Source organism: Siniperca chuatsi, linkage group LG3 (assembly GCF_020085105.1).
Source record: "Siniperca chuatsi isolate FFG_IHB_CAS linkage group LG3, ASM2008510v1, whole genome shotgun sequence".
Classification (NCBI taxonomy): domain Eukaryota; kingdom Metazoa; phylum Chordata; class Actinopteri; order Centrarchiformes; family Sinipercidae; genus Siniperca; species Siniperca chuatsi.
The window spans coordinates 21355547-21371385 of record NC_058044.1 but is presented as its reverse complement, the minus strand read 5'-3'; the positions used below and the strand labels follow the sequence as shown (position 1 = coordinate 21371385).

Genomic DNA, 15839 nt, shown 5'->3' with positions numbered 1-15839 from the left:
ATTTCAGAATTTGAAGAGCTCTTAATGCATTGATATAGGATTATACATGCTGTTATAGTGTTGTAAAGACTTAACCAGCTGATGCCAGATTGGGTATTTGTACTGTGAGCTATGACATGCAAACCGTAGGCTATCCAGCCCCCAATAACAACATGATCGCCCATCTAGGTAGGTGTCAAAATGCACAAGCCAGTGTATGTATTCAACATCAGAATGGAAATATAATTCAGAGTTATACTTACTTTTTGCAAATGACAGCTACAGTAGGTGGCAGTCTCTTAGACCACCAACATCCACAGTCCTTTCTAGAGTTAATAGTAGCTAAACTAATTAAACACAGTCACAGTAAAACACTATAAAACACAGATACCACAAATAAAACATTCAGTACACCATCAACACACACACTCACAGACTTACATTTAGTATGTGGCCTTAGGCAAGAGCCTAGAAATGTATTCCATGGATGCACAGCTCCTAAAAACACAAATAAATAATTGAAAGTGCTCTTTGTGAGATTACACTAATTGTTTGTAATGTATTGACTGACAGATGGAGGGACGTTAATGCATCAATCTAACACTTCAGTCTGCTATACATTTTAATGTCATTCAGTTTTTATACTGTCCTGTGTTTGTCAAAGATCTGAAAAAGACATATGTTGCTGCTTATGTGTGTTGTCTGTGTATGTATGTGTGTGCATGTGTGTCTGTCACAAGCCTTAACAAGATTTTCGGAATGTTTTGGGAATTACACCTATTTGCTGCTTTACCACTAGTTGGATGAAGATTGACTATGTCGGTACAAAGAGGCTCCCGGCCATATTTGGGCTTAGTTTAGCTCAGTTTGGAAATGGAGAAAAAGCTTGTCTTCACCAAATGAGAAAATGTACACTTTCCAACAGGTCCAAAATTGTCTTCTTACATTATGGATTATGGTAGTTCAAAAGCCAAAAATGCATAGAAGAATCACTTGGGTTCTGTTCAAAGATGGGAAAGTGTGTGACACTGGTAACTTCACAAGGAGAACAGGACTTCTGAGATGCACCAGGCCTATCTGTTGTTTGTCAATAAATCCATCCATTTATACAGCCAATGCATTTATCCAACATTTACTCATTAAGGGCACTTTGTCTCATTTCTATTTCTACATGTGTAAATACACAAACAAAACATATGTATAACAGCAGTGGAGTTGTTAGAGGGCTCTTTTGATGGAGCTAGGCTAGCTGTTTCCCTCTGTTTCTAGTCTTTGTGCTAAGCTAAGCTAAACATGTCACAGAGACACTTCTGCAGGGTCAGCATAGAGAAGAAATTTATCTCAAACTTCTCATCTAACTCCCACGGAGAAAGTAAGTAAGTGTATTTCCAAAAATTTTGGTCTATATTCCTTAAATTAAGTGTTGGACAGCTGGTTAAATTTACCTTCAGCCACTTCATTATGTGAAGTGGTGGGGAGCTCACACACAGACAAAAAGGCACACACACACAGGTGAGGGGTTCCACAGTGTGAATTACTTCACTCTGTCGCTCAGCAAACATAACAAAATTGCTCTCACACACGAATATGTATGCACACACACACAGTCTAAATACTGTAAGTTAACCTTTAGAAGGCCAACAGTAGCCCGCTAGCTATTAGACCTTTAAACAATGCTACTTGAGCAGCACACATACACACACACGCACACACACAAAAACACACACAAAACACATAAACACCGGAAGTGTTCCAAAGTAGGAATCTTATTCTTTGTTTTTCTCATCAAATACAAGCACACACACACACACAGTCATCACTTCATCACTTCCGAGGACATTACATTGACTTACATTAATTTCCTGGAGATTTACGCCAACCAGACCGCCGCCAGCTCATTACCATAAAGTTGCCTGGACTTCAACTTCCCACACCGTCTTTGACTTCCGGTCATTTTGATGCTCTCGCAGGCGGCGGTCTGAACACACGGTAACCATAACCATTACTTGCCTAATCCTTACCCTAACCTTAACCTAAATCTAACCTTACCCTAACCGCAAGTCTTCACCTTAAAATTTAATGATTGACTTTTGTCCCCAAAAGGAAAGCAAGTACCCACAATGTGACTGTGTAAACAGATTTATGTCCCCAAAAGATGAGTAATAAATGTCCATACACACACACACACACCCCTGTGTAATAGAAGTGGCCTTTCTGCAAGGAACAGCTAATTACCTGTAAAATGGACTGATGCAGACAAAAAGATGACTGACTACTGGACTTGGCAACTTACCTTAAGTACTATATGCTCATGCTCCAGGCTGTGTTGTATGTGTGTGTGTGTGTGTGTGTGTGTGTGTGTGTGTGTGTGTGTGTGTGTGTGTGTGTGTGTGTGTGTGTGTGTCTGTGTGTGAGTGAGTCTGTGTAAGATAGATTAGATCAAATGGTTGAAAGACTAAGGAAAAGTATAAGAAAGCCTAGAGGAAAGTGGAAGGCTCCCCAGTCAACCTTGCTTTTACTAAGATGTGTCTTTCCACTAGCACTAGAAGGATGTCACATCAGTGCATGTCAATGAATGACATAGTTTCTTTATGGCATTCTTTACTATTCTGTTTGCAAGAGTACTAATTATAAATGACGATAGTTTTCAACCTATTCAATTTAATCATTTTAAAATAATAAATAACACAAAAATTAGACATATATCAATATATCAGTCTTAAACCTTTCTACAGTTCATTTGCATAGTAGGCGATCCCATGTGTTATCCCATCAAAAGGTGGAGAAACCACCAACTAGTTAAACTCACATGTGGCTGCCTATCAATACACAGCTGTACAATCATTTGGTATTCTGGAGGCTTTGTTACTAATGTGATGTCACCCTCAGGAAACTTAATACATCATAGCTTATCTGCTATGGTTTTAAAAATGGAGTAATCACACATGCAGATGTGTAGGAAGGCTCCACTGTAACAGGAATGAAGTTTGTTTGGCTCGGAGTGAGGCGCCCACTTTTCAATTTGTGCAGCTGTTGCACTGGCAGCTTCAACAAACTTAATTGTCACCAACATATAATCTATTTCACGCTGCAGCACATTAAGTCATCAGTTCACGCATGGTTTATGCTTTTGCTTGAACCATGGTTAAACTGAACTGGTGCCTGTGAATACACAGATGAGGAATTGTGCTTGCCTGAAGGTTAGAGAGGCAGGCTTGGGGCTGGCTGGCGTAAATGAATGAGTAATGTTCTCCCATCCCTCAGCAACTACTGTTGAAGTGCCCTTGGAAGAGGCACTGAACCCCCAATTGCTCCAATTGAGCTGCTCAGTGGCCAGAAATGCAAAACTGTGGCTGCACTAGGTGGTTACCAAATGGGGTTGTGTGAAAGAGTGCAACCACGGTGGGAAAGCAGCCACCATGCAAATGCTGGTTCATTCTGGCTGAGGCTTGTACCATAAGTTGGTTTACTTTGCCAGCCACTTTGGCAGGTAACTAACCATTATTTGGAGGTTCTGCTCTATTCTGAAAATCTAGTCGGCTTGTGAATTTGTGAAAGTATCTAATAAATATGTCTGGACTAGCAGCCACATTGTCAGCTAGCCAACCATAATGTAGTGGTCTCACTCTAATTTTTAGGTCTTTAATTTTAGTAAATAATGAAAGTGCCTTATACGTTGCCAGATTTTTGCCAGTTACAGTGACCAGTGAACACAAATTTTTTTCTGCCCTGCCATGACATGCTGATGCCGTTAGGTATTAATTTCTTCTCTTTTGCCTTGCCTGGTTACATCAGTGTTAAATTTTAATTTTGATCTAGCACTACCAAAATGTAACTATTTGTCGCTTTTCCAATACCTGTTCCTGTTACAAGTTGAGAGCCTCTGATCTCAAGGGTCAAATTCAATCTGACTGCCTTTATTATACTGCATATAATTTATGGTGCAGCTATTACTAAAGATCAATAGCACTTAAACTGCTCCAGTGATATTGAAACCTGCACTGATTTACAAGCAGATATTTGGTCAATTCCAGACACACACACACATACCACTTGTATATTTGATATAATGCAGTAACTTCCCAATGTCTCAGTGTTGTCCTTGCCTGTTGTTCATTTCCTGTGATTGCTCTTTGAGGCACACAGACACACACACACTCAGACACACACACACACACACACTTGACAGACTGAAAAAAAACCCTGGCTTTTCATTAGATTGGATTGCATTGTGTGTGTCTGTTTGTCTCCAGTTTTCTTTCAAAGTTTGAAAGGCCAGCTGGCCAGCAAACCTGTACATTTACGGTTTTGCTATACTTCAGAGGACACTATTAATTTACATTAATTCCTAAATATATATAAAAGTAGGGTGGGTTGTGAAGGATTGGTCCACACAAGTACAGATAAACATGCCCATACCCATACGAACAAAGACACATACACACGCACATTTGCGACCTTCGCTACAAATAGAGCACACAGCAGGAGACAGTGTTTGTGTGGGTACATTTGAGTGCCAACTACCAATGCACTAGGACTCAGGGATTGTCAGCACTGCCAAGGATATGACACCAGCTCTGCAGAAAACAACCAGCAGATGGATGGATAGATGGACTGGTGGAAGTGGATGGGAATCCTTTAAACTCAGTGGGCAGAGCGATGGACTAACACTGCCAGGGTTGAGATTTGATTGGTTGCCACCCAGTGCTGTCACTAGGGGGGTGAAAGGTGGTTCTTGGAGCCCACAGCAGGAGATTTTGCACAGTCATGTAAATTACTTATTAAAAAGAAGTGGCAATGGTAATATTCTTTGAATTTGGAGCGATAACCCTGGCACCACCAACAATTAATACGCAATCACTCATCAAACTGTAAAGAGCTTTTATTGTATGTTAAAAGAAAGGAATCCCGCACATCAAGCGTGCTTGACGAAGGTCCAGAGAGACCGCAATGTTAGCATGATTAATAAATAGTGATGCTGAGCAAGAAGTGCGTGAGATTTCTTTCTTTTTTCAGAGGATGGGAAGTGACATTTTCCAGCGCACCTGCATCGAAGCCAATTGAATGTACCAATAATTTTTTTAAACTCATTGTATGTTAAAAGAAAATTCTGGCATTTTTCAACTTAGGTGTTATTCTCATAATTGAGAGAGTCTGGAAAATAGGTCCTTATACAATTAGCTACAATAGCTAATCCCAAAGGCTAATTTCTGTTGTACTCAGAGACAAGTGTTGGACGTGATTTGTGTAAAACTGAAGTTTATTTGGAAGGCTTTAGGAGGCTTCTGCTGCTTGCCCTGAACATTGCCTGAGTGCCGTTTTTCCAAATCACTGCAACGGAGGTGGTGAGTGCAAAGTTAGCACTACCTGTAGTTAGAGTGGCCACAATTATGAGAATAGGAACCCAGGTTGAAAAATACCGGAATTTCCCTTTAACATATCACCATGTTGGAGTTCTAAGGCATTGTCTGGAAGTGCAGTTCTGAGAAATTAAACATCAGAGATATAACATCCTAATGAGCAAAATATATATTCTGTGTATTTTTAACCCGTCATGATTCTTCACAATATATCATCCATGGGCAGATAAGTTAAATTGCACTAAATGCAAGATATTGACTCTCTGTATAGTCTCATTTCTGTGTATGTTACACTCTCTGATACAGTATGTTACAATTACAATTTCAATCACCCGAAAGATATCCAATAAATGCCACAAACAGGTTGTACTGAACATGACATCAGGAGAGAGCAGACAGCCCACACTTGTCATGAAAGCAGCAATACTCACACAGTCGTGCAGGTCATGTTCATTGGCTAACAGTTAAGGTCATTTTTAAATCTTAAAGTCAATGTCCATCTTTGGAATCTGCAACAAGCCAGCTGAGTCAAAGTCAATTTGGGGCACCGCATCAGCGCAGTATCGAGGTCCCCTTCTCAGAAATTTGATCACATAAAATGCAACTTGAAATGTCAAACCCCTGGGGAATCTCATTGATTTGCTGATTTAGCCAATCACTGGTTATCAGTAACAGCAGCAGCACATAGAAAATGGACATTTCCAACAACAATTCTGTCTACTTTACATTCCCTGATGAAAACTCAAAAAGTATGACATTAGATTTACAGTCAGCATGTGGCATTTAATGTCTGTAGTGACAGTGACCTGCCTAAACTTTTTTGGTTTATTATTGCTAATGGTATCACTCAAATACTTCCACAGTACATGTTCTTTATTCTAAACAGTGAGCTTGTATTCCTGTAGGGACCCATAGTTTTGCTATTGGAAACCGTTTTCATTATGTCACTCAACTGTTAACATTATCCAGGTTTTTGGATGGCTTCAAGTGACAATATGTGCACACACACAAATACAACCAAAACAAAATGCCCAAACAGTTTACAGAGAATGAATTTAGATGGAACAGGTGCTGAATGCTCCACGCCTGCTTCCAAATGGAAATGATTTTGGTCTGGAGTATGAAATGCAAGATAACCCATGCCATGCACACACACCCATACATAGTTCATAGACCTGAACATCATTTGGCCTAGTTACATGGTTAAATGGAAGTTCTCTGAGCATCACATTCCTATGCTCAATTTACCTACTCATCTCCCCATTGACGTGAAATCCGCATGATACCATATGGACACACAGACATATCGGGGGTCGGGGCAAAATTCTATCCTAAAGAGAACCTGTGCCAGAGAAGAGCTGTAGAAGCAGTGACCCATGTCCCCCACCGTCCACACAGGCACGTAGCCTAAACACAAGCCGACTTGCACAAAAGCACACAGACAGAATATTTACTTTTATCTTCACAGTTCGGAATCGCACAGACTTAACTTTTAAGCAGATAATACACATTACACTGAACTGGGAAATTAACGTGAAGTGAGAATAATTTGAGAGAGAGGAAGACAGAGAGAGAGGTGATGACCAGGTAGCGTCATCATCTCTTCCTTCACTCTCTCTGCTTCCCTTACATGCCTACACAGACCCTCTGCACACATTTATGCCGCCCCGTCGGGCAAATCCGTCCCGTCTAACGAGCGTCCCAACGACGCCCACAACAGCTCTCTGCAACAACTCTCTGTGCAAACAAAGCATATTGAAATTCACCCCACGCACCGAATACTGACATACACACTCCCCCACCTCTCTACCTCTCTTTATTCCATAATGAAACATCCACCCGGTCACCCAGTCATTCAACAGTCACCCAGCATAGCAGCTTTAACCCTTCACCATCAGTCACTCTGCTGCGGATTAATCCAACAAGCCACCCAGTGATAACACTCATTTGACCAGCCACCCATCATACACAGTCACCCAACAGGCCACCCAGTCATCTATCCATCAATCCACCCACCCGGCGGAGGATCGCAACTCCCTCCCCGGGAACAAGTGCGCGACGCCCGGCTGCGAGCGTTTTACCTTGAGCGCTTCTATATCCAAAGACGTCGACCGGTCCATGATAGAGAAGTGAAGTACTGCAAATCAGCCACGAAAATAGAAGTCCCACAGGCAAAGAAGAGGAGAGGGAAACAGATTAAACACGGAGACCAAAAAAGTTGGAATGCTCTCTAGAGTCCCAAACTCTGCTGCAACATCCCCTGGATTATTGTTAGGATTAGGTTATCAATACTCCACCACGGCGACGGATTTTCTCAGATTCACTCCTCCCAGTGGGTCGCTGGTAAAATCAGGACTCCATACCGTGGAAGTCCCCCCCACCTCCGGTCCCCGGTTTCTCGGGCAGGGGACGGAGGGAATAGAAAATATATAGAAATAGAATATAATTAGCCGTGCGTAATGTTTCAAGCTGCGGCTTTTGCGCACTTGACGATCCGGTACGTCTTTTTTTGTTGTTGTTGTTGTTGTTACATCTGAGAAAGAAATATTTCTTCCACTGCAGGGATGAAGCCGGGATTAAGAATCTCCTGTCAATCGGTCAGCGGATAAATGCCGTTATACCCGTTGAATCCCACTAAATGTGAGTGTGATGTTGTGTCTGCTCGTGCAGTGGTCGGCAACTGGAGAGAAGGAGTCCGGATCAGACAGATGATATTCTGTCTTGCCTGGGCGACTTCCATGCGGCAAACCGCCAGAGATATCAGCTCTCCCCGAAAGAAGGGAAGAGAGAGAGGGGTCAGAGAGAGAGAGAGAGAGAGAGAGAGACCTTGTGGGAGAAATGCTGAAGAGAGGAGATGAGGAGAGCTGCGAGAGTTGAGACGAAAGGACAGAAGGAAGGAAGGTGTATGCTGTGTATTATCCCAATGACTGACGGAGAGGGAGAGGAGGGAGAGGGAGGAAAAGGCTCCTTCTAATAAACTAGATGAATCGAAATTGCTGTTTTGCCACTGAAGAGATTTAAATGCAGAGGCTGTTGAAAAGCTGTTGCCGAAAGTCTGGGGTTGCTGCCTCTGTGTGTTTGTGTGTGTGTGTGTGTGTGTGTGTGTGTGTGTGTGTGTGTGTGTGTGTGTGTCCACAAACAGAATGTAGAGGCACTAAACTGTATACCTATATATGAATATTACAGAAATAATCATATTGTGACTGTGAGGCCTGAAAAATAGATAAATATATCAGATTTATTTGAAGAGGCTGACAAAAACTTCCCTTTTCTTTCTTTCTTATGGTGCAAACTGTCCTCATCCTTCGCCTGCATAATAAGGTGTCGCCGCCTGCCGACCACCAGGGCTTTTTATTATCTGTCACACACTTTTGAATAAGGAGCAGAGCAGTGGAGAGGAGAGGAGAGCAGAGGAGAGGAGAGGAGAGGAGAGGAGAGAAGAGGGGAGGAGAAGTGAGTCTCCTCCTTCATTGGTCTGACAAATGAAGGAGAGTAGAGCAGTGGAGAGAAGAGAAGGAAAAGAGAGGAGTAGAGAGAGGTGGATGAGAGCAGATGTAGTGACAAAAGGCAGAGGAAAAGAGAGGAGAAAAAGAGGGGAAAGGAGAGGCACAGAGGAGAGGAGGAGTGGTGACAAAAAGAGGGAGGGGAGAGGAATGAGGTGCTGTTATAGTCCATCTCTACAATGTCATTCTCTGTTAGTGACAAGTTCTGAACCACAATCAGTTACTATCCAAGTTTATGGCAGATCTCTTTAAGGTCTATGGCACACACCCTACATTTTGTGATAAAATGTCACAAAAATCATAATATTGTGTGATAAAAGTTGCTTTGGAAACAAGTGAAATGTTGGAGGGCATATTTTTATTGTCCTTAAACCGTTGCGTACCACCAGTATTTGTAATACAGAATATGAGATTTCTTTTTTTAATCACCAACTGCAGTGTACAAATCTGCAGACCTCTGCTATCTTCAGCAGTTGCATTTTACTCAAAGACATTTTTACTACTGTCCTCCTAACCTATAGTATTGGATATGATGACTGCAGGCAAGGCAAGACTGGTAGGATATGCTGAATAATGTTCTCTTATAGACTTAGACCTCCTCTGCTAGCCAAGCGGAAAACACCTTGTCATGCTGTAACAAGAAGGGATATGATTATCACTTCACCCAATCATATTCTGCAGAGGATTTAAACCGCAACAGTTATTATCCATTTTATAATTTATCAATATATTGTAAGTCTGCAAAGCTCAAAAGTTGTGTTTAGCTGCATTACCAGTTACCTTTTATTTCCAAAAACAGTGTATACCAGTGTATAATATATAATTTAAAAAACCTAATTTAAAACATAATTTTTCATAACGTTCATAATGTTTCACAGATGTATAGGATTAATGTGGAGTATATTGAATGGACAAAAGGATAACCCAAAACTAATGGATGTGTGTCTATGAATTATACAGAACCAAAATTTGGACCCAAATGTACAGTATAAGACTATTTCAGTCTACAACACTATACAAAGCCTATTTAAATATAAACCATATACAACCAGATAAGAGGACAAAACAATAAAACAGAAATGACACCGTGGAGGGCCTAACCTGCCACTAAACAATATAAACTCCACAGCCAATGCAGCCACAAACATGCATTGTAGCCTACATACATATTTGCACTCTTCCAACTTTGTATTACAACTGCTGCACAACAATTTCCCTCAGGATAAATTAAGTTCTATTATATCTTATCTAATCTTAAAGCAAAGGAGAGACTTAACAGTTTTTACACACAGTTTTATAAAGCGTGCACACACAACGCTACGATGGTAGGCAACGCAGTGGCTGCTAACGCTCTCGTATGGAAAGTGAGTTACAATTATCAAGAGTTTGTCATTGTACTCATCTGTCAAAATGGCATTCTGTGAGCTTCATGCACCACAAACTTTGTACATTCACAGTGCCTTTTTAAAACTTCATACTCTTCTCCTTCATGGTGGCAAACCTGCCAACCACTTTGTCTTTGTCAGTCTTTATGTCACACTCAAAACACAGCATTTTAGCGCCTAGCTAGATTAAAAAAACAAATGGCAAACGGGAGAGTATCAAAACGAGGCTTCATACTAAAATATTGTAGTGATGGCCCACATTTCCATCACGCCTGGACTGAGTAGTTTGTTATGTTTGCTGTTCCAAAATGCAAAAGTTGTTCTAGTACTTTGATACAAAGTACGGCTTATTACATCTTATTAGTGTACCGTAAAATAAAGTGTGACCACTATTTCTTTAGTTTCAACTTTACTTTGTTGAGCCACAAACTCCATGACTCCTCCAAGATGGCGTCTTGCTTGGTTGCATGAAGATTTCTGCTGCAACTTCAAAACCTCTATTTCAAGGACCATTTCAAGTCCTTTCCACTTTATACTGTTGTGACGTCCTATAGGCTTCAAGTGCAATAGGCTTGTGTTCAATTTAATAGATTTGCCTATGAGAGTAGGCACACATAAATTCACACATTTGTGCGGTACAGAGCTCAGATACTTCATTAACTCATACACATAGGGGAACACACACACACAGCTATAGGCCTATTGAATAGCACACTAGAGAACACAAAGGAACATTTGTTGAGGGAGTCGGTCAGAGATAACGAACATCATATTAATGAATGCCTCACTCATTCTCTCTGCTCCTCCCTCTCCGTTTGTCTGACTGTTCTTTGCTGCTTTTCTTTCTTCGCTCTCTCGATATATGCCTCTCTCTCACTTCCCCTCTGCATCCCTCTCACCGTCTCTCTGTTGCTGCTCTGCTTCCAATCCCTCTCTCCCTCCCTCTCCCTCTCTCTCTCTCTCACTCTGTTTCTTTTTTGATGTTGCTCTCTCTCAACCTCTCTCTCACTTGCGCTCTTTTACTATTTTCTGCTCCTCTGTAACTCAGGGACCCCCACCACATCCACCTTCTCACCACCATCTCTCTTTCTTTTCTATAAACTTTGTGCTGTCGGGCAATTAATCATTTTTCCGAGGACTCGTTTTTTTTTTTTTATAAGGGAGCGGCTGATATCAGATACGGGCACCCAGTCCTGTGCCAGCTGGAAATGACATCTCCCCCCCTCCTTCTCTCTCTGTCCTTCTGCCTACAATCCTCCCCTTGCCTTTCACCTGCATTTTAAAACACCATAAACAGTTTTTCCCTCCTGCCATACTGTCTCTCATTTACCTGGCTTTATATCTCTGCTGCTTACCCAGAAACTGTACAGAATCCCCCTCACTTCCTTCAGTGACTTTATTGCCACAACTGTTCATCAAAAACAAAGATAGCTATAGGCATTATACTAAATGTAATTTCCCTTACAAAAATGCAGATAGGTTCTTAAAATACTCTTCTAGGCTGTGATCAGATAGGAGCTTAATTCTTCTGCTCAAATGCAAATTGCAGCTGTTTGCTTTGCTAGCTGCAGAGACACCTATGTGTGGGTCACATTATTATTATTGCCATGCAGCACAAAGTTTGCAAGCAGCTTGCAAGTTACTGGTTAGATAATGTAGGATGCATATGAAAATGGAGACGAGAAAGTTAGCAATTGCTTTGCTTGCTATTTAAGAAGGATGAGGGGACACCGATGGAGTTCCATGTTTCCTCAGTAAACTAAACGATTGCTTATGTCACTGGTATTTTATTCACAAAGTTAGGACAGTTAGTCTTTAATGAGTAATACTGTTATGATCACAGGTCTCCCCACCTACAGTTCTGTAACATAACATCTTAAAACAGATGTGCCTCATGTATTTGTGGTGGTCTGATGAATGATACAGTTGCTACAAATGTTTATTTTAGTCTGAATTGAATAGAGTTGGCTCTCTACATCTATATTTGGGGGGAAAAACTTTGTTAACATCTTCATATTGTTATCTCTCAATGACAGTAAAATTGTTATAGCAGTTACAGTTCTGAAACTATTAGTCTATTATGTGATTAGATCTAAACTGATTAATTGTTAAAATACTTTTTAAGCCAAAATTCACTGGCTTCAGCTCCTTAAATGTGAAAATCTTCTGGTTTATCAGTCCTCTGTGATAATAAATGGAATATCTTTGGGTTTTGGACAAAACAAGCAATTTGAATATGTCAACTTGGGTTTAGTGTTGGCCATTTTTAATTATTTTCTCATATAGACCAAATACTTAATCAGTTAATTGCAAAAATAATCTGCAGATTCATCAATAACATTTTCATCAGAGATTATTTTCTCAATATCATTAGGTGTTGCCTGAATAGCTGTCCCCAAGACAAAAGGCGACAGATGCAATCTGCGTTACAGCTTATTAACTTATGTGACCTTTACATTAAAAAGTTCAGGATCTTCAGTTATATGTAATGACCATGCAAGGCAAATCCAAAGGAATCATTTGACAAATTCTGCAACCCAGCCCAGCAAGTCTGGGAATGTTTCCATGATTGAGCTGCTATAGCGAATGAACTGTGGTTTAACAAGACTGCAACACGTAGTGATTGTTTCACGGTGCATTGGCTTTAATATTCAAACATGCATTTCATTTCAGCAGTGTGTGTGTGTGTGTGTGTGTGTGTGTGTGTGTGTGTGTGTGTGAGAGAGAGAGAGAGAGAGAGAGAGAAAGAAACAGACTTCCTTCTTTCAAACATTAATAATCACTTCATTCATCCCTTGATGATTTACGATTTTTGTGTTAATTTGTGTGCTTGTCTTATTAATATGCCATTCAGTTCCACTTCAAAAATACTGCTCTCACTACCATTTAGCAGAAGATTCTAGAGCACTGGTTTCTTCCAGCAGGTCATTAGACCTTGCACAGGCAACTTATGCATCTATTACTGGGCCATTAACATCCCCCCTTACACACACATACACACACCCTTCCTGGAGGGATCCATTCTCACCGCCTGTTTTGCTGAAACATATCAGCACACATTGCCATCTGCCATGATATGTACCTCAACGTTTGTTTTTCATACCTGCTGCTTATATTGGTGGGATTGGCCTGCACAAAGCAAGTATGCTTGTGTAAACTGACGGAGAAGTTCTGAGGAAAAGTAATCAGTGATTTACAAGAATGAAAGAAAATGCCTTTTTGCTATTTTCATTAAGATGAACAAGTCTATCAGTGCATTTTCAAAACTATTTACCTTCTGAAAGTAATATTATGTGGCTAAGGGCTGAATTGAGTCACTAGAGGGTATACCACCTGAGTAAGCATGCAATCTAAAAGACAGACAGAAAGCTTTTTTGGACTACAGAGAGCCAATGCAACAAAGTAAACTAGATTAGCCACTTCCTCTCTCTTGTCTCTGGGTTAGAGCCAGGGAATTAAACCAAGTGGCCGGAAACGTAGAAACTCAGGTCCAATGTAATGCAATCCACAACAATTTCCTTTGTGATACTTACAGGCCTAATGATAATTTTTTGCTGAGTGTGTTAAGGTAATGAAGCTGTAGATTCTTGTGGTGTTAAATTGGGAGCTGTATAGCATCTGACTACATAGTATAACAATTACACTATCAAACACAAACTAACAAACAAACAAAAAATCATAGTCACCACTGGCATGACTGAAAAGTTTTACACAGGTGATGGTAATGTTTACTGTAAGGCTGATGTTCTGCATTACATTAGTCTGCAATGTACTGCATTACATTAGTCACAAAGTGCTTAGGTGTAATTTCATGGAGAGACAGGGAGACATGTGATTGGTGATTGACACCAATGATTTCACATAAATCATTTGTCTCCCTCAATTAACTCTATCAAGTGTCTGCGACAATCTTACCCCTCCCAGAACATATGAGAGAGTGAAACAGAGAGACAATTTCTGCAGTCCTTGGTTCAGATGTCACATTCATTCACATTTTTGCCAAATAGCAGGCGAGCTGCAGACCAGTAACTTAATTGGGGAAATTTTCACTCAGCCATCAGACTAATTTCTAGTGTTCTGAGTCTGAAACACATCCCCAATGGAAAAATAACAAAAATGAAGTACACTAGAAAATAGCAGCATGTATATTAAAATAATATTGATAATCTTGCATAATGACTTTTGATGAACATTCACATAATTCTCTGTATGACAGCTGATTCGGTTCGGAAAGCCCTAAAACCTTGGTTAAGGAACAGGTTTAGTCAACCTAATGTGGGTTCAAATTGTGTCTGCATTTTTAATGCAGCCTATAACCTGTCTAATGTTCAAAATTACTTTTTTTTTTCTACTGGAGAAAACAAGAAACTTCATGTTACGAGTGTGTAAGGTAATTTATTTATACATTTAAAAAAGTTAAATTAATTAATCACTGTTTGTTTTTTCATCATACTGCTAGGCTACTGAATAAATCACAATTAAGCTAACATGTCCTTTTCTCAATACATTGTTCAGGCCAGGATGTAATGTTAAGTGCCAAAGTATTACATTTAGTATCTGCAGAGTATTACAATGAAACAGCCAATTGGTAAGGACAGGCAATACTTATAACAGCTTTAGTAGCACCCCAATAGATGCCTCTCCTAAAGTTAACATGTAACAATATGACCTCTAGATGTGAATGTACAGTAGTGTGTTGGTAAATTTCTATCAGCCTTAAAAACTGCAAAACCCAGAGACTTCCGCATTTCAAATCTCTTTACGTTGATTGGTTGACTCAGGATCCAATCCCTCGGCGGATACGTGTCTTGCAGTCAGAGCATCCTTCCGTCATGGCGTCTGTTTGGGCTAAATCCTTCGCTCATCTGCCGGTCCTGTCTGTTGTTTTGCTCCTGGTGCTATGCCTGCCGCCCGGGGGAGGACAAAAGAAGAAGGAGGTAACGCTGCAACTGCTTAAATAAAAATTTCGGCGAATGTTGTTGTGCTGTTTAATGAAAGGAGTGTGCAACTTGAATCTGCCGGTTAAGTTAGTGAAGATTAGTCAGAATAGACAGGAAGTTCAATAAACGCATCTCGTATGATGTAAATGAAAGAGACACTACTTACAAGTTGTCTTTTTTACGTTTTGCGTTGGACTCTTTCCTGTGCGAGTAAGCTTTGCTAGCTTTCTGCATAATATGACAAGCAAAACGTTAGCATATAGCCTAAGCAATAACGTTACTGTACACGGTCAGGCATAGACAGCTAATGTGGCTAGTATGTAGTCTACAATATTCTGTAAAAAGTCAATTTGTTCGGGGAGCATTACTGAAATGTCCTACGCGTTTACTTTGATTAGATTAGTTTCACTAACGTTAATCCAATACATTGCTGCATTGTCGCTCATATTGGTTTTATTTTGAAAATCGTGAGTACAGGAAGTGCTGTGTTTTACTTCTCGGTAGCTTAACAGTGACGTTAGACGATGCTGGCGATAATCCCACAATAACCACAGATAGCTGCATGCTAGCTGCACTAGGTTGTTGCATTGCACCGGAACAGCCTTTAACTGCTGCTGGTTTAGTGTACGAGACTATCGTGTGGTTGTTTTATTGACGAGATAGTAGGTCTGT

General features: G+C 40.5%; 2 protein-coding genes across 3 annotated transcripts in view; one reads left to right on the top strand and one right to left on the bottom strand.

Annotated features, from left to right (window-relative positions):
• LOC122873506 (zeta-sarcoglycan) overlaps window positions 1-8371 on the bottom strand; it is a 338906-nt gene extending 330535 nt beyond the window's left edge. The window contains exon 1 of the mRNA XM_044190277.1: window positions 7421-8371. Coding sequence (XP_044046212.1) covers window positions 7421-7459 — 39 coding nt within the window. The 5' untranslated portion in view covers window positions 7460-8371. The remainder of the gene's footprint in view (window positions 1-7420) is intronic.
• A 6213-nt stretch (window positions 8372-14584) lies between these two features.
• tusc3 (tumor suppressor candidate 3) overlaps window positions 14585-15839 on the top strand; it is a 74763-nt gene continuing 73508 nt past the window's right edge. For both annotated transcript variants that reach the window (XM_044190482.1, XM_044190481.1), the window contains exons 1-2: window positions 14585-14617; window positions 15009-15164. In XM_044190482.1, coding sequence (XP_044046417.1) covers window positions 14600-14617; window positions 15009-15164 — 174 coding nt within the window. In that variant the 5' untranslated portion in view covers window positions 14585-14599. The remainder of the gene's footprint in view (window positions 14618-15008; window positions 15165-15839) is intronic.